At 40.2% G+C, this 27,525-nt stretch overlaps 1 protein-coding gene across 3 annotated transcripts in view; it reads right to left on the bottom strand.

Annotated features, from left to right (window-relative positions):
• TENM1 (teneurin transmembrane protein 1) overlaps nucleotides 1–27,525 on the bottom strand; it is a 665,414-nt gene that overhangs the window by 131,120 nt on the left and 506,769 nt on the right. For all 3 annotated transcript variants that reach the window (XM_028135671.2, XM_054717981.1, XM_054717985.1), the window contains exons 16-18: nucleotides 25,606–25,725; nucleotides 18,703–18,964; nucleotides 15,983–16,250 (exon numbers count right to left, since the gene is read on the bottom strand). In XM_028135671.2, the coding sequence (XP_027991472.2) occupies nucleotides 15,983–16,250; nucleotides 18,703–18,964; nucleotides 25,606–25,725 (650 nt within the window). The remainder of the gene's footprint in view (nucleotides 1–15,982; nucleotides 16,251–18,702; nucleotides 18,965–25,605; nucleotides 25,726–27,525) is intronic.

Here is a 27,525-nt window from a genome sequence, read left to right as displayed (position 1 = left end):
GATTTCAGAGAGGAATGGAGAGGGAGAGAGAAACATCAATGATGAGAGAGAATCATTGATAGGATGCCTCCTGCATGACCCCCACTGGGGATTGAGCCTGCAACCGGGCATGTGCCCTTGACCGAGAATTGAACCATGACCTCCTGGTTCAGAGGTTGACACTCAACCACTGAGCAACACCAGCCAGGCTCCTTAATACATTTTAACAAGAGGTTCTGTATTTTCACCTAATGGTGGGTCCTGCAAATTATGTGGCTGGTCCTGATGAAGATGCACTCTTACCCTGCTATCAGCTAGCAAAGGCTCATGGAAGGCAAACTTATTTTACTATTAGCCCTAAACAAGCATTATTAGCAAGCAAGATCAATGGGGAGTGGGAAAGACTAATAATGAAATGGAAATAATTTCTAAAAGTTTGGGATCATCTTTGTCAATGCTGTTCTCTATTAAGGTGGATGGAAATATAATTTCAGTGAAGTAAAGGATCTCAAAGGTAACCTAGTTCAGATTATGCTTGTGGCACAAATCATTGCTGCCTGAAATCTCCTTGGTTCTGATACTTGCTAAAACAACTTTGGTATAGTGGAAAGACAGTTTCAGACCCAGAGTCAGAAAAGACTTCAACTCTTGGCTCTGCCATTAGCTTAGCAGTATGGTCTTGGGCAAATCATTCTCCATCTCTGGGAGTTGTGTTCTTTATTGGTAACAAAGTGTGTGTGTGTGTGTGTGTGTGTGTGTGTGTGTGTGTGTATGTGTGTGTAGAGGGCAGAGCAGAGTAGGTACTAGGAATAGTGGTTCTTAGACCTTTCTGGGTCAGGGAACTTTTTATTATGAATTTGACAAAAGTTATGGATCTTTTTCTTAGAAAATTGCATATGCACACAAAATTTTATATATAATTTTAGGGAGTGTTCACTGGCCTCCTGAAATGATGTTCTCAGATTAAGGACCTTAGTACTAGGTCATTTTTATAATCCCCTGTTATCACTAACACTCTATGATTCTAAAGTGCATTCTTTCAAGATTGCATTTGACCAGTCCAAGTTGATGATCAAATCAAAAAGTCAAAGACGCACACTTATGGCCATGCTGGTGTGTAGAAGAATATCATTTTTGTTTCCCTTGCCAACATTTATATCTTGATTAATAAATAATCACAATGACAATGATTATAAGTTCCCTTCAAGCCATCAACTCCTTCCATACCATTGCCAGGATCTGCCTTTTGTACATTGTAAGCCTGGTGAGCTCCCCTACAATCCCTTCTCTGGAAGGTGATTGTGCAATTGATGGTAATTTGCAGCCTGCTTCTCTACTCTCAGTAACAGTTAAAGATCTTCCAAACTTTATGGCAGGAAATGCTTACATAAAGTATCAATTAAAGAGTTCTCTATGCAATGATAATAAGACATTCTCTTTTCACCTCCTCATATGTGCTTTGTGAATTGCTCTCTTTTTTACAACAAAAAAGTGCATTGGCTGAAAACCCCACAATTATATTATTCCACCCCCAAGTCATAGCAAATAGCAACAAGGCAGCCACTTAGTAAGTTCCCTCTAATTTTTATTAGATTTACTTTCTCGTGAGAAAGCTCTATGGGCTAATAAATTTATAATTTATACTTAAGACTTGTCCAAAATTCCAACTGACTTTAATGAGAATGGCTGTGCCGGGGTATTTTTGTATGGGACTTCTTGCTCAGAGTAACAAAGCAAGGTTTCTTTCTGATAGCAGCCCACTTAAGCCAAATCATGGAACTTGCAATCTGCTTATGAGAAGGCAGACATTTCACCCCGTGGAGTTGAGCTGCTTTCCAAATATAGTACCAACCAATTCTAGACTTTCTCTCATAGAAGCAGACTGAAATGCACTAAATGCCTACTATTTTTCAGATAATTAAATATGGGGGAAAGGGGCTACTCAGGGGCTGGCACTGAAAATGCTGAGTCCTGACATACACTCTCCCTGGCATTGTGACAGCTGAGTCTCTGTTAAATAGCAGGGTGGACCACTACCATTTCTCAGGCAGCCTGTTGCCTCTCACATTTGATCATCAACACAGCAGGGTATAGACCACAGATTCAGCCTCTGGCACTCTAAAGTAGGGACTAGGAAGAACAATGTCATAGGAAGGAAAAACAATCATTCACCAATAGAGGAGTTAGAGACTATAGACTAGTCTGGCAGTGAGTGGAGGTAGGTAGGTGGGGAACGGGGTTCCTGAACTACACTTCACAGGGGCTGGCATAGTGGGTCCCTTGTTGGTGTGAATATATGAGGAAAGCAGTTGAGAAATGGCCATTAATAAAGGCACAATACTTTTTCTGAACCATGTGACCTCTTCCCTGGTGACACCCTTTAATTTCATCTGGATTTTTATCTTGCTGTATTCTCTCCCTCACCTCCTCACAGAGATATTAATGAAATGTTCCTTAACCAAGAGTCATTGATTGTCAAGATAGGCTTGTTACTTTTGCACCAGTCACAGGATTGCACCTCTGACTTCACTGTTAGTCATCTTGAAAATATTGCACTGGCTTACAAAGAAAGGCTGCAGCTTGTTCCTCCAAAGCCATTTGATATTGCAAAAATAACTGAATGCTCATTGTACTGATCACAGCAGCAGCATTTGTATGATGTGGGGACTATAAGAAGGCTGAGGGCCACAATGCTCCTGACACCCAATTTAGTGGCTGTGACATTCACCTACAGGGCTGGGATAGGAGATTGACATTAAGTAGCTAGGGAAAGACGCTATGCAATGAAGCTGATGTGTGAAATATGACAAGATTAAGCAGCTGATTTTCAACAGCTTCAGGCTAAGGCTTCAGAATTCATAATGGTTGCATTTATGAAGGCAATATATAATTAAAAGTAGTCTGATAGTCAATGTGAGAAATTTACATGTTACCTTCATGAACTCAAGGAACATCTAAAAATAATTTTATGATATTTAATTGGTAGATCAAAACCTTCTTACCCAAAAGGGATTTTTAAAATAGAATAATAAATATGTCCCGTTCTTTTAAAATACTAGATTAATGCAAAACACCAACGAAACATAAAAAACAAAAGATCTAAAGAACCAAATGCAGGCCATGGCAACAATAGACCAAGACTATGTAGATAACATGCTATCTACTGAGAACAGGTACCTGCTCCCAGAGCTTCTTCTACCTTTTCTTATTCCTTAGTGATTTATCATAGGCTAGGATGACCCTAGAGGATCCTCAATTTGACACATTGCCCGGTAGCCTGAAATGCTTTGTTTATCTATTATTCCTGGCTTAGCAAGAGTGTCAGAATCAGGTGATGAATTTTTATCAAGTGCCTTTTCAGCACTTTCAGAAATAGTCACATAGTTTTGTCTTTTAATCTATTAAAGGTGGAGAACTATAGCAACAGATTTGCTAATGTTGAACCATCTTTGTTGGTCTTAAAATAAACCATGCTTGGTTATGATCTTTTGAACGAATCACTGGATTTGATTTGGTGATACTTTACGTAGGATCTATATCCTATCTGTTTACAAAATAAGGTTTAAACACGATAGTGCTAAAAATGAGAGAGCTGGATGAAGAGAAAGTATAGGTAGGAAAAGTAAAAAGCACCCAGGAGTGAGGTAATCACACATGATTTTTGCCAAAAGGTCCTCTACTCTGAAATCTAATTTTTTTTTTTCTGGCTGCTTTGTCCCAGCCTAGCTTCATAAAAGGGAGCCTGGAACCTGAATGACCCAGGTGCTACCAAAGGCGGGGTGATGTACTGGCTTACATTCACATTTGTGAGCACCTTTTTGTAACTAGACAACATCCTCCTCTCCCTTGGCAGGTCCATCATCCCATTATACAGTTGAGCCTTCAACAACGTGGTGGTTAGGAGCGATGAACACCTACACAGTAGAAAAGCCACATATACCAACCGATTCCTCCACAACTTAACTACTAATAGCCTACTGTTGCTCAGAAGCCTTATCGATAACATAAACAGCCTATTAATGTATTTTATATGTTATACGTATAATACATATATTGTATGTAATCTTACAATAAAGTAAGCTAGAAAAAAGAAAACATTAAGAAAATCATAAGGAAGAGAAAATATATTTACAGTATTTATTGAAAAAATAAGCTTATCAGTGGACCCATCCAATTGAAAACAGTGTTGTTCAAGGGTCAACTGTATAAGCAAGGGTTAAAGATTTAGCCTCTGTCCTTATTCACTCATCCAAAAAATATGCAATATTTAATGGGGACATGGGGATGAACAAGACAGAACAACATAGCACCCCTCAATGGAGCTCACATTCTAGTGACAGAAATATAAAACAAAATTAAATAAGACACACACACACAAAAAAAAAATTGTGATAAATGTTATGATGGACTGTCATCCCAAAGTAAATGTCTATACCTAAAACTACACCCCGCTGCAACACAGTGAGAGAGAAAATAGACTTAAACATTGTGAGAGAGAAAATAGATTTCACTAAAGGAATTCAGCTAGTCAATAAACAAATAAACAAGCAAATAAGTCATAAAGCTAGGGAGTGTCTAAAATGTTATGATGAGAATGTATTAAGAGAGAGTGTAAGAGAAACCAAGATGGAGGCATAGGTAAACACCTAACCTGCAGCCTTGCACAACAATTTCAAAAATACAACTAAAAGTCAAAACGGACATCATCCAGAACCATAGGAAAGCTGGCTGACTGAAACGCCCACAACTAGAAGGAAAGAAAAAACCACAAGGAAAATCAGAGGAGCTGTAAAAGCCTGAGGTACGGAGACACGGGCGGAGACACGGGTGAGCGCGCGTGCAGGGAGGACGGAGCCAGAGAGGATGGGGCGGCTGAGTGCCTGGCCGGCGTTCTCTAGCGGGAAGGAGATAAAAGCTCCAGATTGCGCTGAACCCCAGCTCCGACTGCACTGAACCCCAGTTCCAGGCGAGACCCTGGGGACCCAGGCTCATACTGGGGGAATCTGGGCTGTAAGGTGGAAACTCAGGGGAGCTGCGAAAGGCAGAGCTCCGGAGGCGCGCACAGGAATGCGCACAGAGGACAGATTGTTGACTGTGCCGCTGAATTGCCCTAGTGGGAAGGAGACAAAAGCTTCGGACGGCGCTGAGCCCCAGTTCTGACTGCACTGAAACCCAGTTCCGGGTGAGAATCTGGGAATCCAGATTCATTGGGGGAGAGACTAGACTGTTTGGCAGCGGGCGAAACTCCAGGGTGCCTTTCTCTCAGAGGTGCTTGCATGGAGTACAGAGGGACACTGAGGGACACTGAGACCCAGGAACCTCATAGGGTGGGGCTGATGGGAAGCCAAGGCTGTAGGCTCCACCCTGAAACTCTGCCCCATCCAAGCTGAGCACAGAAGCTTTTACAATATTGCAAGTCTAGTTGAATAAGGCTGTCTCCCGGCATAGACACAGCTGATCCTCACAGCCAGTTGGACTGGAGGTCAAATCCTCCCAGTGTACCAACAGCAATCAAGGCTTAACAACACCAAGACTTTGCACTCAGCCCACAAAGGGGGGTACAAAGAGCGATCACCTAGGGAGATTGGGGAAGCTGAGCTACCGGCCCCTATAGGTCACTGACCACACAAAGCCACTCCATCAACACAGGCAGGCAGCCAAAATGTGGAGACACCGAAGCAGGTCACAAATAGAAGAGATGGAGGAAAGTAAACTAATGGACAACACAGTGTTCAGAACCACATTTATAAGGTTACTCAAGAATCTTCTAAAAACCGCTGATAAACTTGAAGAGACCTTCAAGGACCTTAATGAGAATACCAAAAAAATGGAAAAGGACCAGTCAGAAATTATGCATACACTGTCTGAAATAAAGAATATACAGAAACTCAACTGTAGATCACCGTACCCCAAGAGTTAAACCAAAGATCTGGAACATGAGGAAGCAAAAAACACCCAACCAGAGAGGTGGAAAGTAAGAAGAATCCAAAAGTGTGAGGATAGCGTAAGGAGCCTTTGGGACGGCTTTAAGCGTACCAACATCTGAATTTTTGGGGTGCCAGAAGAAGAGAGAGAGCAAGATACTGAAAACCTATTTGAGGAAATAATGACAGAAAACTTCCCCCACCTGATGAAAGAAATAGACTTACAAGTCCAGGAAGCACACAGAACCCCAAACAAGAGGAATCCAAAGAGGACCACACCAAGACACATCATAATTAAAATGCCAAGGGCAAAAGACAAAGAAAGAATCTTGAAAGCAGCAAGAGAAAAACAGTTAGTTACCTACAAGGGAGTACCCATACGACTGTCAGCTGATTTCTCCACAGAAACTATGCAGGCCAGACGGGAGTGGCAAGAAATATTCAAAGTGATGAACAGCAAGAACCTACAACCAAGATTACTCTACCCAGCAAAGCTATCATTCAGAATTGAAGGTCAGACAAAGAGCTTCACAGACAAGACAAAGCTAAAGGAGTTCATCACCACCAAACCAGGATTACATGAAATGCTGAAGGGTATTCTTTAAGAAGAGGAAGAAGAAAAAAAAGGTAAAGGTAAAAATTATGAACAACAAAAAGACATCAAATACATACCTACCAACAAGTGAATCTAAAAATCAAGTGAATAAAAAAATCTGAAGAACAGAATGGACTGGTGAATATAATAGAATCAGGGACATAGAAAGGGAGGCAACGGACAATTCTCAGGGGGAAGGGGGTCTGAGGGGTGCAGGAAGAGATTGGACAAAAATCTTACACCTATGGATGAAGACAGTGGCGGGGGGGTAAGGGAATGGGGTGGGGTGGGGAATCAGATGGAGAGGAGTTATGGGGGGGAGAAGAGGAACACCTGTAATAATCATCTGAACAATAAAGATTTATAAAAAGAAAAGAGAGAGAGTGTAACAAGAGAATTTAAGTTGGAATGGAGAGGCAAGGAAATGCCTCTTTATGCTGAAGGGGTTTACCTCATTAAGTATAGGGAAGAACGTACTAGGCAGAGAGAACAATATGAGTGCAAGGCTTTGAAGTTTGGTGTCTTTGGGGAGATTTAAAGAAGGTCAAGGTGGCTAAAGTGTCAGTTTCTCTCTAGTACATCAAAAACAAATGAAGAACAACCCCTTCTCCCATTTCACCACACAAAGTACAAAAGAAAAATTACTATTTTCTAGCAGCACTTAGGCATTTTTCTTTGGGGGGGTTTTAGGAAATATATTCACCTTGAAAATGGACTGTTTATCCTTTAAACAAATATGACTGATTAAAGGGATGCAATATTGTAATGAAAAGAAAGGGGCTATCCTCTAATGACTCAGCAAAGCTTCAGTGAGCCACACTATGTGCCCAGCAGGTAGGTGATCTGCTACACTCTGTGGATACAGTGGATATTACACAGGACTGGATAATCTGTCATGTGAGAGAGGCCATACCCCGAAGGGTTAACTATCTTCTAGAACTTTCATCCATGGCCTCCTTAAAATAATATCACCTCACATTTGCATAACGCCTAATATTCAAATACATTTTTGTGTATATTATGTGATGATTCACAAAAACTAGTGAGGAAGATATATTTACTACCATTTGATAGATGGGATGATAGATTCAGAGAAGTAAAGTGACTAGTCCAAGGTCACCTGGCTAGTAAATGGCAGAACCAGAGCTCAAATCCAGTGACTCTTTTAGTAAGTGCCTTTTCCCACTGTTAATCATAGTTATTAAGAGAAAGACCCACAATTCTGAAATACTAAACAAATAACCCTTTATTTGCTCCAAATTAAAAAGATGGGAAGCTAGGGATTGCCTTGAGGTAGAAGTACCATTATTCTGGAACAGTATGTGCTTATGTTGTTGTTTTGATATCATTATGAAGAGCATTCCTTTTACTCCCAAAAGTATCTTGGTTTGAGTAATAAAGCATATGGTCACCCAATCTTGAAGAGATTATCTCCATAATGCCCTGACAGGAGTTGGTAGAGGAGACTGGGAGGCAAAAAAGTCATAAATACTAACTTGGAAAATAAGTCATATGGTTTATTTGGTAAACCATTTAATTTTTCTGTATCTTAAATGTATCAGCATGCACATGGGGACACACACACACACACACACACACACACACACACACGTGCACGTGTACACACACGTATAATTGAAACAAATTTTCCAAAACTTTACTCTCTTAATAGTGTTCTGCTATTTTTGTTTCTTTTCATTTTTGCCCTGTTACATTCCATTACATCTTACTTCATTAAAAAAATACTTGATTGACTCACCAAATGGATTTCATAATCTACTAATTGGTGTGACCTGTAGTTTGAAATGGGCACAGGCTACTTATCAGAGAGAGTATCTACCAGGGTCATTAAAAAGAAACCTGGGAGGCTCTATGCCTTTTTACTTTGCGAGGTGTTATCTCATATCTTATCAGACATGTGAAAAGGGATACAACCCACAATCCATATACAACATTAAACATATTTCATATGTAAGAGTGAAAACTGAGTTGCAGTTGACCAGCTGGCATAATGCTCCATTTTACAGAAATTTATTTTAACATTTATTAATGTTGATTTTTTCTGGTTTCCTTTTCATATATTGGGGCCAATAAAATTACTTTTCAGGTGACAAACATTTTTGTAGGTCCTTGAAAACCTCATATCCTTAATGCTGTGCCTATGAAGCTGAATGGATAAAACAACCCTGTTCTCAGTTAACGATTATGAATTCATGAGTGGAGAGAAATGATGAAAGATTATTATCTCTGCTAGCTTCTTTGACAGAAAGCCACTGGGGCATTGGTAAGGTGGGTTGGTCACTTTAATGATGAGAGGCAGCAGTGAAAGGCATACAGCACTCAGGACTGGGAAACCCGAGCTTGAAGCCCTGCTCTGAACAAGTCACTTGCTCCTTTCGGACTTCAATTTCCCCCTCTGTAAAATAATCATATTAATCATGCCATGCCTACCAGACAGGAATGTTATAAGGATTAAAGTGAGATAATATATATGAAAGTACTTTGCAAATTGTAAAGCACTACCCACTTATTATTAAAATATTCAGTGGATGCTATTTCTGTGGCTTCCCAGCCTGCTTAGGTTTTACTGAAGGGAAATTTATGAACACTAAAGCAACATTCTCAGGGATGTTTTGTGTGCACAAAGCAACCATAGCTTAGCACCTGTTACTATTAATGTCCCCCTGTTTCTCTCTAACACAATTCAGACAGACTCATATGCACCGTGAACCTTTAGGAAGTCTAGTTCTCACTGAAACACTACTCTTTCTTGCCAAACTACTGTACTAAATAATTATGCAATTGTTGTTGCCAATAACCTTGAAGAAAAATAGAATTGTTTATAGCAATGCTACTAAAGGTGGATGGCTGATTTCCTGAACTTCCAGGACTCCAAACCACTGCAATTTAATTTAATTAAAATGAATGCAGAATGCATTATTACATACTGATAATGTGTGCAGACCCAGGTGGACATAGGGAGTTATTTTGACAAAATTCATATAATGGATACACATCAGAGCCCCTGAACAAGCCAGTTTGTCAAATTAAATAAGCTGTTTCTAGAATTTTAATGGCACTGTGAACTTAACAATAATGATGTTTTTACATTGTTTTGCAAGCAGTAGAGTTGGGAAAGAAGCTAAATAATATGCAATGATTTCCAGACATCATGCCTTATTTAGAACTAGAAAATAAAGTACTAAAGCCAAATCATTTCACATGCTCACACGGAGTTTTTAGTAGGAGAGTCTTGTCTGTGTATCAGACAACAAAATCTTTAAGCTGGATGAACTAGTGATGGCGGTTTTTGTACTGCAACCCTGGGGGTGATTTTACTCTTCTTGCACTTGATCGATATTGTACTTGGATTAATCAATCTTATCAGTTGCCATTGATACTTCTCCAAGGAAGTCATTCATAGAACCTCTGCTGCTAATTTATTCACTCTGGGATTATCCCTCCAGTTGCAAAGTCTGTTTCATTGGAAAAAATGGGGAAATATCCTAGGATCTCAAGCACTCCTTTTCTCATTTTGGCTGTCCCTCAATAAACTATTCTTCTTTTGTGACACTCTGGCCCTTAGAGATCCCGCCAATTCCCCACAGCTGAGCTATATGGGAAACAAGAGCCCCACATTTCACACTAAGTGGACATTTCAACTTGGAGATGCACCATCACTTCAAATTCAGCTTCTTTAAATCTAACCACCTCTGTCTCCATCACCCAGAAATGCATGGGGCAGAGGTTCATATTTAATTGGCATTGGGGAAGAAGAAGAGTGGGAGACCTTTCTGGCAATAGTTTAAACAAAAATCCTTGCTATGACTAGGACTGTAAAAAATATTGGTCAAGGTTTGTTTCCTATTGTTGTTGTAACAAATTACCACAAACTTAAAGGCTTCAAATAAGATAGATTTATCATCTTAGAGTTAAGGGGGTCAGAAGTCAGAAATGGGTCTTTCTGAGCTAACATCAAGGTGTCAGTAGGCTGAGTTCATTCCAGAGGCTCTAAAGGAGAATCTATTTCCTTGCATTTTCTAGCTTCTCGAGGCTGCCCACATGCCTAGGTTGGTGGCTTCCTTCCCCGATCTTCAAAGCCAGCAATGTTGCATCTTGCTGTGCCTTTCTTCTATAGTTATAGCTTCCTTCTACCTCTGACTCTCCCTTCTGTCTCCCTCTTTCACACTTAAGGAACCTTGTGATGACATTGGGCCTACCTAGATAAACCAGGATAATCATCTCAAGGTCAGCTGATTAGCAACCTGAATTCTCTTTTGTCATGTAACATAATATGTTCACAGGTTCCAAGGATGGACATATTTGGCAAGTGGTGGCTATTCTGCTAATCAAAAGACTATACCAGGATTTCTGAATGTGCAGCAAATCCGAGAAGTATTTTATATATATCATAATTGTTACTATCAGGTGCAAAATTGAGTCTGTTTCTTCTCTTATCAGCCAAGTGATTATAAAATGTGGCCAGGTATACAACTAAATGTTTTTTTTTTATTTAGATTTAATCATATTTATGAAGGTATTAGCTAAGTGGAAATATTTGTCATCCCTTTGTTTCCATCCATTTATCACTTGAGCTATTTCTTGTCTGTGGCATTCTTAAGGTGCTCACAATCCATCTTCAGAGAAGCAGATCTCCAACTTCATTCTACCACTTGTTCTAATGCTTTACCACTGTTGAGAATATTCTCTTAGTCTCCAAGGAGATGGACATGGAGACTAGGTAGTAAATAAAACCCCTTTAACCATGATTAAATTATCAGGACATTTCCTATTTTAGGTATCAGTTTGAAATCATTTTGGTTGTTTTCCTTGGGATACTTGCCAGTTTTCTTTCTCTACCTAAAAAAAATTGTGTCCCTTAAGTGCACATAAAACACCACAAGGAACATTTCCCCCCTCTCTCTTTGGATTTTCTGAGTGGGTCAACTGACTCTTGCTTTTATTACTGTTATTGGTTTTAAAAAGGAACCAGCAACATATATTTTAGCATTTCAATTAAGGCTATTTTAAAGTCAGAACGTTTGAGGAAGTTTAAACCAGGAACATAGTTGTAGAAATAGGAATTAAACTAACACTCATAGGCAAACAATAGGAATGGAGGCTCCATTATGGTGTGTATACTACAAAGACTGCCTTTCTTTGTGCTTTAGTTGTATACTCAACATCCACAGACATATTGGAAACTGAGTCAGTAAGAGTACTTAACACAACAGTAGGAAAATTTTTGAATCTTTAGCATCAGAGTATTTAAAAAGGAAAAGATGTAACACATTTTATGCATAAAGTGAGGTTGATAAAATGGTGCAGACACTGTGGAAAACAGTTTGGTGGATCCTCAACAAGTCAAACAGAATTATAGTATGATCCAATAATTCTACTCAGGTACATTCCCCAAAGAATTGAAAACAGCTATTCAAACAAATACTTGTACATAAATGGTCATAGCAGCACTATTCATAAGAGCCAAAAGGTGGAAACAACCCAAATGTCCATTGGTTGATGAATGGACAAACAAAAAAGGTGGTATATCCATGCAATGGAATATTATTCAGTCACAGAAGGAACGAAGTACTGATACATGCTATGAAATGGATGAGTTTTGGAAACATTATGCCAAGTGAAAGAAGCCAGATACAAATACCATATATTGTATGATTCTAATTGTTTGAAATATTAAGAATAGGTAAACCTATGCAGTGAAAAAAAAAAAAGAAAAGAAAAAAAAAGAAGAATCTCTTACCCTTTGAGATAGCATCGAGGGACCTGGAGAGTATCATGCTAAGTGAATTAAGTCAGTCAGAGAAAGACAAATATCACATGATCTCACTCATATATGGAGTCTAATGAACAAAATAAACTGATGAACGAAGTGGATCCAGAGACATAGAAGCATGGAACAGAGTGCGGAATCTTGGAGGGAAGGTGGGAGAGGGTGGATGGGAGAGAGATAATCAACCAAAGATCTTGTAGGCATATATGTATAACCCATGCACACAGACAGTGGGGAGGTGAGGGCCTGGGGCAGGTGGTGGGGGTAGGCTGGAGTGGGTGGATGAGAGAAAAAAGGGGACATATGTAATACTTTCAACAATAAAGATTTTTTTTAAAAAATTAAAAAAAACCCAATAGGTAAATCCAGAGGCAAAAAGGAGATTGGTGGTTGCTAGTGTGTATGGTTTACTTTGTGGGATGATGAAAATATTCTGGAATTAGATATTGGTGAAGGTTGTACAACCTTGTGAAAATACTAAAAAACCACTGAATTGTACACTTTAAATGGGTGAACTTTGTGGTATGTGAATTATATGTCAATATAGCTGTTATTTGAAACAAGTAAAATTGAACTGCATTTACATGGACCCTAGCAAAAATGACTGCTGGCTATTGTCCTGGCATCTCTTCATAACTGCACAGGGTAAACTGATAAGTGTCATAACTTAAGAAAACAACAATATAAAAATCCCAACGACCCAGCAGGCATTCTGGGGGGTGGGGTCCCAAGGAATTGGAAAACAAAGCCTTATGGAGAAAAGTTAAAGGACTGTTGGGTTATTCCAAGGAAGCAAAGTCTTTAGGAGAATATCCTGGAGAGGAGACTATGAGGCTTTGAGTGTGCATCAGTCAGGGCCCCAGCAGGAATCAGACATTACGCTCACAAGTGTTCATTGCAGAGAGCTGAATGAAGGGACTATTTACAGAGGCATGAGCAGAGCTAAGGGATTCCACAAGAGATGGTGACTCACTTAGGGACTGACAACACTGGGAAGCCTTTTGAGGGAAAAGAGGGAGGGAATGATGACACAGAAGACCAAAGACAGCATGAGGATTTGGAGGAGCTGCCATCTTCTGATATAGTTCCTGCCAGAACCACAGTAAAGCAGAAGGAGGGAGGGAGGGGGGAGGGAGGAAGAAGGGAAGGAGGGAGGGAGAATTGAGAGAGATACCCCCACCTCTTACTTCCACCCTGCAGTCTCTGGATGGAGCCACTCATTGACTAAATAAAAAAGGAAGCCAGAGAGCAAAGGAGTCCAGGAGGCCATGCAGTCCATAGAATCCAACTTCTCAGAGGACAGAAAAGGGCAGAGAAGAGATTCTGTGTGTGTGTGTGTGTGTGTGTGTGTGCGCGCGCGCGCACGCATGCACGCATGCACATGTATATGCTTGGCAGGGAGGGTAAATGGAGAATAACTAACACAGTGCCTACCTACTATACTCACAGCTCCTTTCTTTGAGAAGCTGAGGTAACAAACACCTTTATAGGCTCCGTGTTTTATACCTTGGATCTCAACATGCTGGCCACAGCCAAAGTGAAAAAACAATACAGTGACTAACATTTGTTGAGTGCTTTACATTACTCAACTAATTTAATCCTCTTATCATAATAACCTAGAAGTAATATTCTTTTTTATGCTTCCTATTTTATAGATGGAGAAACTGTGGCATTTGGAGATTAAATAATTTACCCAATGTTGACTAGTAAGTAGATAAGGGATGATTTAAACCCAGGGAAGTAGTTTGGCTCTAGAGTTGTTCTTTTAACCACTACACTCAGTGGAATAGGGATTCAGCAGGACTCCATAGGCTGGCCAGCAACCTTGGCCTAAAGGTAGAGCTGTGCCTTACAGAGATGCTTGCTACTATATGGTAACTGCTGGCCACAATCGGATATCCTCTCTAAGAGGAACCTGAATGGAAGCTACAGAGCAAGTCATTGAACCATGGGGATCAAAGATCTGAGAGAAAAGGAGGGCAGTTAGTATGGCAGGAGAAGTGATTAGCTTAATCATCAGTATGCCTGAGTCACCACTGTGGGAAACCGTGGACTCTCACTGTAGATGGGATAACTAGAGCTGTCGCTAAGTTGACAGAACAGATGCTGGCCTTCTAGAACTGTGATGTATCCTGATCAAGGCTGCAGTTTGGTGAGGCCTACCCATGAGTTAGCTGATGCTTTTTCTTCTTTCTTACTTTCCTTTGGGTCTTTACAGTAATTCTCCACCAATTGAGGAAATCTGAACACAGTATGTTCCTTGCATGCTAATACAGTCCAACAGAGATGAGTTAATTACTTCAATATATGAGGGTCTCTTGGGCAAACAAGAGTCACCAGTCTTTTTTTTTTTTTTTCTCTATTTTCTTCTGGAAAGAAAGAGCAGAAATTGACACAATGTAGTCTAAAAAATGTAGGTCAGTTATATAGGAGCTGTACCATGATAGACACTTCCAAGGGAGGATATGAAAACATCTATTCTGGAAAACTTTAAAAATAGTCTCCTCATCTATCCAGGGGTGGTTTCCACGAGATACTGCCTGAAGGTACAATGGCTCCCAGCTGTGGTTCCATAGACCTGTCAAGTCCCTTAGGAGGTTTTCACTGTCATCTACAGAGTGAGGGAGGGAAATAAAGACATTGGTCTCTCTGTCAGTGTCTCTGTCTGTTTCTCTGTCTCTGTCTCTGTCTCTCTCTCAGCATTAGTATTAGATTGTTTACTGTCATTTCTTAAGACAGACTATTCTTTTTGTTTGTGTTAAAGTATCCTCTTTTATAAAATTATGGTGATGGGAGGTGATAGTAGATAGTAGTGTGTTTTTTTCCTTTTTAAAATTGCCTTACTTGCCAAAATAAAAAGTTGGCAAATATTTCTCAGTCTCATTTTTTAAAAATGTCATGTCTGTGAGAACTAAATATCTGAAAACCGTCGGCCCAAAGGACCTCTTAAGGTCTCTACTAGCTGTAAGATTCTAGGTTTTAAAGTCTTGAGATAACAGAAAATCAAAAGGACTGGGGAGGCAGGATGATTTTTTATTTAACCTACCAAAGTAACAATTTAATGGAGTCTAACCATCTTAGACATAAAAGGTAATAAGTGGAGATGCCTATAAGTTAAAATTTTGCAGTTTCTAAGTAGAAATGACAGTCTAAATGTCAAATCTAAAAACATGGCCTAAAGAACGCCACACCAAAGGTCACAGTTAGAAGGCAATGCTCAGCTCTGGAGACAGTTATAAGCCAGAGAGTATGTGATTCCACTGGTGTGTAGCCATCATGAAAAGGGAACTAAAACTGTTTGAAGCAAGAATGTATCAAAAGGGAACTCTAACCAGGCATGAAGGAAGTGTTTAAATGAAAAAACACTTAGATCCTTTAGATCAGGTGTGGGGAACGGCAGGCCGCGGGCTGTATAAGGCCCACAAAATCATTTGGTCTGGTACTGCCAAGGCATGAGGGGTGAATTAATTCAACGTTTGACCAAATATAGCAGGCTGATTTTTAAGTTGATAATTTTGTATGGCCCTCAAGTAATGTAAATATACAAATGGTCCTTGGCAGAAATAAGGTTCCCCACCCCTGCTTTAGATAAAAGAAAGCCTGTAATTATTCCAAATGCAAATTAATATGCAATCAGTACATTCCATTTTGAGATTGTCATACTACTATTTACATAGAATTATTTTAACATACCCAAGGCCTCTGCCAGGCCCCAAACCTTCTGTCCATAGATGTCGGTCTTGTTCCAAGCAAATGTGTAGACGAGATTAACTGCAGCAGGAAACCACTTGTGGGTGAGTCGCCCCTCCACAGCTACTGTGAGGTGTACTTTAACTATTCCCACGGGAATGGTTGAATGTGTCAGAAGGATCCGTAGCAGCGTTTTATACCCGGGGGTACGGCTGCTCAGATAACTCAGCCTCACAAAGCTGGAAGGAATGGGGATCTCCTCCTGTACAACCTGAAAGAAGAAAGCCAAATTGGTTCTGATCAGTGCTCACAGGTAGACCAGGCTACTGCATGCTTTCTTGGCTTAGAAACAGATAAAAGGAGAGAGCTTAAAGGGGTCTGTGGATGTAAAGCCACTTGTTCTAGAATCTTTGTGAGGCTGTATGTCCATAGGTTTTGAATTCTGCACTGAATCTGCATAGAGACAAGCCATCCAACCATGAGAACTATTCTCTTTTTTTTCCCTGCCAGGAATGTCTGTGAAAAGTACAATTTCAGTTTTTCAACAGTTTTCTAAACATTGCTTAGTAGTAGTAGATCACACTGCTGAATGTCAAGCAATTCAGTGACATGGGTGCCATTAAGTGGTCTTTTTCTTATATATACCCACACACAAAATCTTGTTCAGTGTGTTAAGTCATATATCACAAAACTATTGCTGTGATCCTTATTCAGGCTACACTCTTTAAGAGGAAGGTCTCCAGAAGCAGGCCCAGCAAGTGATATTTTATGACAGAGATTATGGATTCCCTAGAATTAATCTTTACTGATGCCATCAAACTAGTCTTCTTTGGAGCTTTGGAATGACCCCGAGGCCAAATTTTTAATCAAATTTTGCTTACATATTTCTCTGTGTCTGGCTATACCAATAGCTGGGAAGTAGTTTTTCCAAGTTGGCACCTGTGACTGAAAAGCAAATAACTCCCAATAGCTCCTCTGAAAATTTTCTATTAAATGTTGGTCCCAGAGTGAAAATACTGCTTGGCTTCTTTAATGAATTGCTGTGACTTATTTGTTTATTAGCACAGATGGAGTTAAACAACCAAAAGTGGTCACTAAAAGTAAAGTTTGCATTTTGTGACTTTCAACTTTCAAAATACAGCCTATCCTATTTAACACATTTAAGGTGACATGCACAATGTGGATATTTCTGTGCCCTCATTCATGTTTAGCTCAGAACCCTGTCCCTCTTTCCTTTTCCCAAACTAGTACACTTAGTTAAACACATATCTCACATTGTCCAGCATTTCTGGCCATTACTTTCTTTTTTAAAAAAAATATTTTTATTGATTTCAGAGAGGAAGGGAGAGGGAGAAAGAGATAGAAACATCAATGTTGAGAGAGAATCATTGATCGGCTGCCTCCTGCATTCCCCACATTGGGGATCAGCCTGAAACCTGGGCATGTGCCCTGACTGGGAATCAAACCCCGACCTCCTGGTTCATAGGTCGATGCTCAATCACTGAGCAACACCGGCTGGGTGCCAATCCTTTCTTTGAGGGCTCAAATCTCTTTTGTCTACTCAATGCCCAGTTTTTCTTGCTCTACATTAGCTATTTGATAGCATTTGCTCTGTCTTCTTAGATGGTGGCAGAAGCACAACAGAAGAGAATAGCATGCTACTTAGTACCTTAGTATTTCATTTCCCCAAGAAAACATGCAATCCTAAATCAGTTTGAAAACTTTTGTGCTGAAAGAGATCTATACTTCCTTATGACCTCTGTGAAGGGATTGGCATATCAGTCAAATGTACTCATTAATAGTATCCTGTTTTTACTTCCTTTCTAAGATAAAACAATGGAATGACAGGAGTGACAACTCTTTGGACTCCTTGTCCCATACAGCACTATTTTTTTGTGAATCTTTCTTAAGAGGTATCCTACAGGCACTGCTAATAGTTGGTGGGGATGTTGTTATGGAAGGAAAACCAATTCAATCCTGGAATGTCCATTTATTTCTTCTTGAGTATACTTTTTGAATTATGGATCTGTATGACTTGAGTTCATTTTGGTGGTTTCCATATTAACTATCTTTAAAATGTTTCTATAATGTAGTGAGAGAATTGTGCTATGGATGTTTTAATGACTTAACATTGAAGTTAAAATATTAAGTTCTCAATAAAGAAAAATTTTCAGAAATCCTAAAATATCAAGGTTCCTCTGATTATAAAGCTTGAACACTCAAAAACAAAGCTTTAAACATTAAAGCCCATAGCCTTGAAAACTACCCTCACTAAACACAGTTAAATAAGAGGAATTGTCAAGACTTCTAAGAACAACGACAATGGATGTAAACTTGACAATGAACAAAAACTAGAGTTTTAAAAGAGCGTTCATTTCAGAAGCACAAATGGTCCCACCTTATTGATTATACTGTTATCATGATTGAGCCCTCTAGCTTTGTTCCTTAGAGCACAGTGTTCATTAGGTCAAGGTTTGGGGTTTAATTCTCATGACAACTAGTTCATCTTGCTTTGTACCATGGCCACAGATAGTACCTTATAGCCCTGGCAAGCACTTTGCAAATGTGTGCCAAAGAGATTACATTTGAAGGCTTCTTTTGACAAATGAAGGGCAGCACATTATAGTACTAGCAGGAGTACAGGAAAAAGACTCTAGCCATTATGCATTGTTGAGCACCCCAAGATGCTATGATTTTATACTTTCAAAGGCCAATGCACTCACCTGCAGCTCAGGAACAATAGTTCCCCTCTCTGGACAGGACCCTCCAAATGATGTGAGCGGTGAAGGAAGCACAATAGGGTTTGGGCTGACAAAGTTGGAGATATCGCAGGATGATGGGTCTGATACAACTCTCCGCATGGTTACTTTGTCCACCACAATAAACTGATTCCAAGGCAACCAGAGTGTCCTCTTCTCAGACAGGAAAGGTGAACGATCAAAGATTAAGGTGACAGAGATACCACCAATGGCTACGAGGTCAAAGCTGTGATGGAAAATTATAAGATAATTTTAAGCAAACGAACAACCAAAATAAAGTTAAAAAATAGTTAATTTTAGTGTACTTTCCTTCTTTTGAGACTCAATATATCCATTCATATTCTCTGTTATAAGTTCCCTCTAGCTCAGTATTCATTCCATGGATGACTTCTTTTCACTATCCAGTAGACTTCTGAGAAAAAATTTCCTATCACCAGTTGATATTCACCCTGAATTTGTAAGCCATTTTAATATTATCTTAAACAAAACTACTGCATCCATTTCTTCAAAGTCAAATGTGATATCACTGCTACCCTTTGTGCCAGAGATAACCGAAAGATGACCATTTCATATTCAGCAGCATCTAATGTATTATTCATCCTCAAAAAAAAAATCAAGAAAAGTAGGAGGCAAAGGTTAAATATCTTGTCAGGATCACAAACATAGTGTCAGAAACCTGATGGTGTCTTTGAGATGGCATTTGGAGAAAGAAGCCAGCAGAGGAAAATTGTTCAGTGAAATTTGCTTAAACAATACCATGCCTGTACCCTGAAAATATGACTATCCCCATTGGCTCCTGATTCTACTTGAACTCTGTATTTAGGATTCTTGGTTTCCTTTAGAAAGCCTCATGGTCTTCTTTTGTAAAACAGCCCGTAATGGATCCTGTCTATCTCCACTGACAATTGCCTCCATACCTCTGACAAAGCAAGACCGCCTCTCCTGCAAGCACATCTCTGACATGACTCTTGCATTGGAGCATAACAGATTCAAATTTCAGTTTATTCTGTACTATGTGGTTCTCCCTTACTCCTCTTTAAAGTATAATGATAATGAGCTTGAAAGCACTCAAAAAGCATAAAATACTATGTAAAAGTAAGATAATAATAAATTTTATCATTATATTTTAAAAATGGATAAAGGGCAATATGATGCTTCTTAATATTCAAAGCAACTTGAATCCACATGAGAGAGATGTAATAATTCCCTGTGTCGAAAAAGATCTTTCTGTAAAACACCTTTTCAATGATAAAATGCCCAGATAATCAGACTTAATTATGGAGAGCTCACCACTCCCTTCATATGACATTTATTGTATTTATCATAGCATTACTAATCATGTCTTGTTGCAGAAATCTTCCAGATAAAGAAAAATGGACAGTAACAAAGGATGGCTAATACTATATAGTTTATTGTTGCTTTTTCAGTCAAGTAGCTGTAATATTAAGGCAGTTTCCAAAAAGAGGATTTGAAGAACTGCATTAGCTATAGAAAATAATCTAGGTTTGAACTAAAAAAAGAAAACCCAAACCACTTATGCTTATGGTTTAAGACAGAGAGGCTGAATTTATGATAATACAGGAGCAGTTTAAGGCAAGTATAGTGGGGAAAATCCAACATTACTTGTCAACAGACCTTTCCTTTAGTTCACATTCTACATTGATTTAACTCTATGCCCTTGGGCAAGTTTATTTGCTTCACCCAAATCTTAGTTCTTGACTCTTTTAAACTGAAGTGCTTATTTATTTGATAACAAACACAAACAGCAACAACAAAAAATACAAAATAAACTATCCAAGCAAGAACATATGCACCTGGGAATTATACCCTACTTCTAGAAATATTAGCAGACAGGGCAGGCTTCTTGTTTTTCAGGATAATGTGATTTTGGCTTCATCTGCACCTGGGTTCAAATCCTAGCTCTACTATGTTCACTTTGTGTCTTTGGGCTAGTTATTTAACATCCATGAGTGTCAGTTTCCTCATTAGTAAAATGGGCTAACATGATCTATCACTCAGCTACTACTGAAAATGAGTAAATGGCATAAAGACAAGAATTAAGCCCTGGCCGGTGTGGCTTAGTCATTTGGATTCTGATTGGTCCATGCACTGAAAGGCTGCCAGTTTACCAGGCAGAGCACATGCCTGGGTTGTGGGCTAGCCGATCAATATTTCTCTCTTTCTCTCTCTCCCTCTCCCTTTCTCTCTAAAAATCAATGAAGAAATCTTTAAAAAAAGACAAGAGTCAAACATATATGAGAATCAGAGGGAACCCTCTCTTTATCTTATGAAGTCTTCCAAAGTTTTTGAGACCTTTAATGCTTCTCAAAAATCACCTATTTGGCTTGTCACTAGCTAAAATATTTATAGTTTTCTTCAACACTTAACTGAGCACCTGCTCTCTAAGTTGAAGGTGGTAAATCATAGAAGATAAGAGCCAGATTACTTGGGTTCAACTTTTGGGCTCTACCTTATTAGCTGTGTTAATTTGAATAAGTCTTCTCATCTGCAAAGGGGAGAATGATAATAATGATTCCTAACTCATAGTTGTTGTGAGGATGAAACAATGACATTCATGTAAATGCCTGGCATAGAGTGGATACTATACATATTTGTTTCTCTTTCAGAATTGCCTTTTTTCCTTTTCTGATACTTTGGTGCCTCCCAATCTGCATTATCTATTCTTACTTTTAGAGGGCTGTGTATCCACTCCCATCCTCCCCTCTGCTTTTTATACATCACTTTGGTCCCATGACCTAGACTTTTTCTGGTTCTCTAGGGAAAGTCGTCACTTAATTTGTGCAAATGGATGATAATGGGGGTAATTATTTCCATATCCCACATAACATATTTGCATTTAATGGGGATTTTGAGAGTCAATAGCTTAACCAAAAGAAGTGATCTTTTTGGTGGGAACTACAGGCACAGTAGCAGACCAGTGAAATTGAGAATTGGAGACAGAGGCTCTTGCATATCTGATCTTATCTTGCATGTCACACTCTGACCTAATAGGTATCTAAATGCTAATCTCAGCCTTTCTATAATCCTTTTGCCCTCAGGTCTAGCTTCCTTATGATATGCTGCTTCTGAAATGTACTTATTCGATCTGAGGTAGCAATAAGCAGAGACATATAAATGGAAACTCTCATCATAATGTCACTTTATGTCCAAGAGATGACAACAGGACAGTCTGGTTGGCATTTGGGGAACATATTTTGAATGCTGACACCCTTTGTGGAGCCTGAGGGAAGAGTTATTGCCTGAGGGGACTCTGGCTAGTATCTGTCATCTACATAAACTTATAGTGAGCTCAGAGAAAAGGGTCTTGGCATTTTATTTAAAACTAAAAACACAAAAAATGTCCCTCTTTAATATTTTTCTATAAACTGGAAACAAATTGTTAGGCTTTTTAGACATCAAGTTTCTTTTATGTTCTCTTGTGAATATCAAACAATTCACTGAAAACTTTGTACACAAACTAAAAAAAACTGAAGGCTCATCAGTTCTCCATGAGAAGTCAAATGTCCCCGAGGGCATAGTCTTTTTAAAGCAATAATCCATTTCTCACTTTCTGGAACATGGTGGAACATGCTGGTGAGGGAGAGGTCAGTTTTGAGTACCAGCTACTGGTGAATGAACTAGTGAAATTCCATCATTCAATCTAACAGGGAGAAGGATCCATTTGAGTTACTAATGAGCCGATTATGGAATATTTGAAAGGAAATTCAGTTTGTATTGCTGATGTATACAGACATAAGCAATATATATGTGTGTGTATAGTGTGTGTGTGTGTGTGTGTGTGTGTGTGTGTGTGTATACTAGTGACCTGGTGCATGGATTCATGCACATTGAAAGGAAATTAATTAGAAGGTGGCCAGTGGGTTGGGACTGGGTGAGAAGGGCCGGCCATGCCCTGGAGCCAACCTCCCATGGTCCCTCCCTGGCGTCTGCAGAGTGAGGAGGGTCCCTCCAGCAAGTGGGGTCCCTCAGCCTGGCCTATGGGGATCGGACCGAAACTGGCTCTTCGACATCCCCCAAAGGGCACTTTGTAAAGTTGCTGTCGTACAGGGTGTGGAAAGCAAATGCAAGTGTGCAGTAAACCAGATTCAGGACTGCCAGTGCCCCAGCAATAACATAACCCACAGCCAAAGGTGGAATTGTGAAGCCCCGCGAGGAATTGGGCTCTCTCCTCTCTGGTTTCGGGGTGCGTCACCCAAGAACTGCCGCTGCCAAGTCACTGCAGCTTGGCAGCTCCTTTGTTGAGCGTCTTCCCCCTGGTGGTCAGTGTGCATCATAGCGATTGGTGGGATGGTTGGACATTTAGCATATTAGCCTTTTACATATATACTAGAGGCCTGGGGTCCCTAAGCCCAGCCTACACTCTCTTCAATTCGGGAACCCTCAGGGGATGTCTGACTGACAGTTTAGGCCCAATCTCACAATCCAGGACCTTTGGCTCCTAACCACTTGCTTGCCTGCCTGCCTGATCACCCCTAACCATTGTGCATGCCTGCCTGATCGCCCCTAACCCCTCTGCCTGCCTGCCTGATCACCTCTAACCACCTCTGCCTGCCTGCCTGATGCCACCAACTGCTCCCCTGCTGGCCTGATCGCCCCTAACTGCTCTCCCCTGCCAGCCTGATTGCCCATAACTGCCTCTGCCTTGGCCCCACCACTGTGGCTTTGTCCAGAAGGATGTCTGGAAGACGTCCGATCTATCTGGTTTAATTAGCACATTACCCTTTTATTAGTATAGACTAGAGGCCCTGTGCACGAAATTTGTGCACTGGGGGGGGGCGTGGTCCCTCAGCCTAGCCTGCACCCTCTCACAGTCTGGGACCCCTCGCTCCTTACCGCTTGCCTGCTCTCTGCTCCTTACCACTTGGCTCACTGCTTCTTAGCACTGCCACGAAGGAGGGAGGGGCTCCCACCACCGCCGCTGTGCTTGCCAGACATGAGCCCGGCTTCTGGCTGAGCGGCGCTCCTCCCGTGGGAGCACACTGATCACCAGGGGGCAGCTCCTGCATTGAGTGTCTGCCCCCTGGTGGTCAGTGCACATCATAGCGACTGGTCATTCTGGTCCATTCTGGTCATTCCACCTTAATGGTTGCTTAGGCTTTTATTTTATATATATACTAGAGGCCCAGTGCATGAAAATTCATGCACTGAGGGGGAGGGGGTCCCCTCAGCCTGGCATGTCCCATCTCACAGTCCGGGAGTCCTCAGGGGTGGGAGGTGACCCAACGATCAGGGGAAGGCTATGCCCCATCACACCTCTGCTGCTGCCACTGTCAGTAGCGCAAGCCTCGGCTGGCCCTGGTTACCTGCACCTCAGGCCGGCCCTGGGTGGCTGGGAAGCTGACATCTGAGGCTTGCCTGCACCTCAGGCGTTGGCTGGGCAGCCACCATCCAAGTCTTGCCTGTGCCTTGGGCTGGCCCTTGGTGGCTGGGGGGCTGAGGGAACTGGGGAACTCTGGAGGCAGGCATGCGCAGAGCGGCCGGGTCCGCCTGCCACCCCAGCGGGGCTGAGGGGACTGGGTGTCATCATCTTGTGGCTGTGGGCGCCGCCATATTTGAGGGCATGGCAGTCAATTAGTATATTCCCTCCTTATGGCTGTGGGCTCTGCCATCTTTGTGACAGCACGAGGGTCAATTAGCATATTACCTCTTTATTAGTTGTATGTATATATACATACATATGTATATATGTATATATATATTTTTTCAGACTATCTGCATCCAGAGTAGCTCTGCTGAACTTGTTATAATGAATAGATGGCTAGTTAATAATATTATAATTTACATAAAAATCCATATGATTAGTTGTTTTCTTATATAGGTTAAAACTCTTCCTTATTATCTTCTGTAACTAATTTTTATAAGCATTTTCTTGACAAAGCAGTTGAAAACTAAATTCAGCTAGTCCAAGTTGAACAATTAACAATTCCAGAGTGGTTTGGAATTGATGTAGGTTCTTGAAATGAGATAGTTTCTCACACTGTAATAAAGCTCCAAGCCAACTGGCCTCTTTATGTGAGTACTGAAGCAGCTTGTTATGAGTATGACATTTTAAGGGTAGCCACCTGGAGACTAGGGCACCTCAAAGCCATTATTACAATGTCCCTGAGCGTCATAAATAGATACCTTTGGACACATGGGTGTATTGATGCAAATATTCTAAATAAATGTCTGTATAAACAATAGCAACAACAATGTTTTTGTAAGCAAATCCATTTCCAGGAGGTAAAGATTTTCCTTAGTGGTCATGCTTCCCAAGTCTCAGAGAACTTTGAGAAGCTGTTAGAGAGAAGCTTTATGGTTGGAGCTTAAGGTTAAATCACTATGGTTATATAGACATCAAAGGCAATTGGTTAGTCTGACCATGGTTGTCAACCAGTTTCAGCCACTAGTAAAATAGGCAGTCTAGGAAGGACACATTTTAAAACAAGTCTTAATGTCATTGAATTCTATTTTTTTGGGAGAAACATTTTGGACACGTTCATTTCTAAAATATTTTGAGACTGTCATGGAAGAACAGCCCAAACCGTCCATGGCTTTCTCTTTACTACCTGCATCGCCTCACTGAATGTTGGAGCTGGCTTTATAAATGGAATTAGGTGAAGGCTAGAAAACTTTCCAATGGTCAGGCTTTCAAGAAGACTTGAGAGTATGAGTACAGGGTTAGAAGAGAAATTTGGTTTGATTTAGGTGGGGAATAGACGAGATAAATATCACCAATGACTTTTCAAGATACAGCCAGAAGAAAGATGGGCTTACAAGCATTATATCCCCTGAGGCCTGGTTTCACTCATGTTTTAGAAGTCCGTATTTGGCCCCCACCAATGATCAGAAGCAATATTGACCTACCTTCCATCTTGCCGGCTGATGGTAAACCCATAATCACTGTGGTGTAAGAAACTAACATTCACGCCTACTAGAGGGGTTCCATCTACAGCCACCACTTGGCCTCGAATCACACAAGCACGCCTGTAATGCAAAATCAAAGACAAATATAAAAGCATGATGAAACTAGAGTCTAGAAGCCAAGTTGGAGAAACTGTGGAAAACACAGTCAGGTATAACAAAGAAAACAATTTCACCAACCAGTAGTAACTACTAATAACATGTTGGGGAGGGTGTTTGTATCATTTTTACCCACCAAAATTGGGATTATGCTTGGTATAGTTCTGTATACAGATATTTTTAAGTTACAGTATATTATTCACACTGATTAATGTAATAAGAAATTACTTAATATACTAGTAGCTTTTTGTTATTATATAAAATAGCCTTAAATTAATATTCCTTAACTTGTTTAAGCCATTCCCTACTTTAGGACATTTTGTTGTTTCTTGATTTTTTTCTGCATTGAATTTCTTATTATTTCCTTGGGAGGCAGTCTTAGCTGTGGGAGGATATTTTTCTGTTATTAAAATTAATTATATTATTTAACATATAATACATTGTAGATATGACTGAAATCCCTGCTGACCACCTCCATCTTAGTTCCTGCTCTTCTCCCCAGAAGTAATCAGCAGTATCACTTTGTTATGTACATTTTCTATGCATTTACATACACAGGTGTGAACATTTTTAAGGCTCTTGGTACATACTGCCAATTGCTTTACTGGAATAACAATTTTCTATAATAACTAAGCAGACTTAGTTGGGTGAATTTTAAGAGTTAAAGTCTGCAAAAGAGACATGCTCTCTGACTATAGTACCCTATTTCTCTTGCCTAATTGACGTAAAATATTTCAGGAGGGTTTTCCTTTAAACAAATGAGTTTCATCCTTACCCAAGAATGGGATTCCATTAAACTAGTTCTTAAACCTGGGCTGTCACCAAGGGGCACAGTCCACTAAAACAAGTATATTTTCAGCTCTAGCCTGGCCAACAAGTTGTAACAAATTTCAGTATCTTGGTAGTTAGGAGGGCCAAGGGGCAAATCCCAACAAAGATTTTTTACTGCTCTTCTGTTATTGGGGGGTAGCAAGGGATGGCAGGGAGTTTTTCACTGGAGTTCAATCCTAGTCTTGGCAGCTGAGCACTAGAATGTACATTTTTCTAGCTGGAGCTGGTAGGGTTGAGGAAGTCTGAGAAAGCTCAATGGTTTTTCCTGGCATTAATGTCATATTTTTCACCAAGTGGGATACAGAGTATCCAGGGAAGTTAAATCTTGGTTTAAAAGGAGCCATGTTGCCCTGACCAGTGTGGTTCAGTGGATTGGAGCCTTGTCCCATAGACCCGGGGGTGGTGGGTTCAATTCCAGGTCAGGGCATGTCCCCCGGGTTGTTTTGTGGGTTCCATCGCTGTTGGGGCACTTGTAGGAGGAGCTGATTTCTCTCTCTCTCTCTCTCTCTCTCTCTCTCTCTCTCTCTCTCTCTCTCTCTCTCTTTCTCTCTCCCTTCCTGCCAAGATCAATAAAAAAGGGCACATATTATTTGGGCAAATATGGCTTTCCAAAGTAACCATAATTTTATCCTGTCATTAGACATTATTTGAAAAGAATCAGCAATTCAAGGCCATGTATCTAAAGACTCATGGCCAAAAAGATCATTTGCATGAGAGAAAAAAAAATCTGAAAAACCAGCCAAAGCTTGTTTTATATGCTATAGCTAATAAACTTCACTAGTAAAGTCTATTGCAATCAGAGGAATTGGATATGTTATACTGATAGGATTTATCCTGATTACCTAAGGCCTTCCCACAACACCATTAAGTATTACACAAGGTAAGCTAGTATAGTTGTTGCTATTAATGTTTTTGTATATTGAGCTCATAGAC

The sequence above is a fragment of the Eptesicus fuscus genome, chromosome 1 (assembly GCF_027574615.1).
Source record: "Eptesicus fuscus isolate TK198812 chromosome 1, DD_ASM_mEF_20220401, whole genome shotgun sequence".
In the NCBI taxonomy this organism is placed as follows: domain Eukaryota; kingdom Metazoa; phylum Chordata; class Mammalia; order Chiroptera; family Vespertilionidae; genus Eptesicus; species Eptesicus fuscus.
This window is presented reverse-complemented; position numbering and strand designations above follow the sequence as displayed.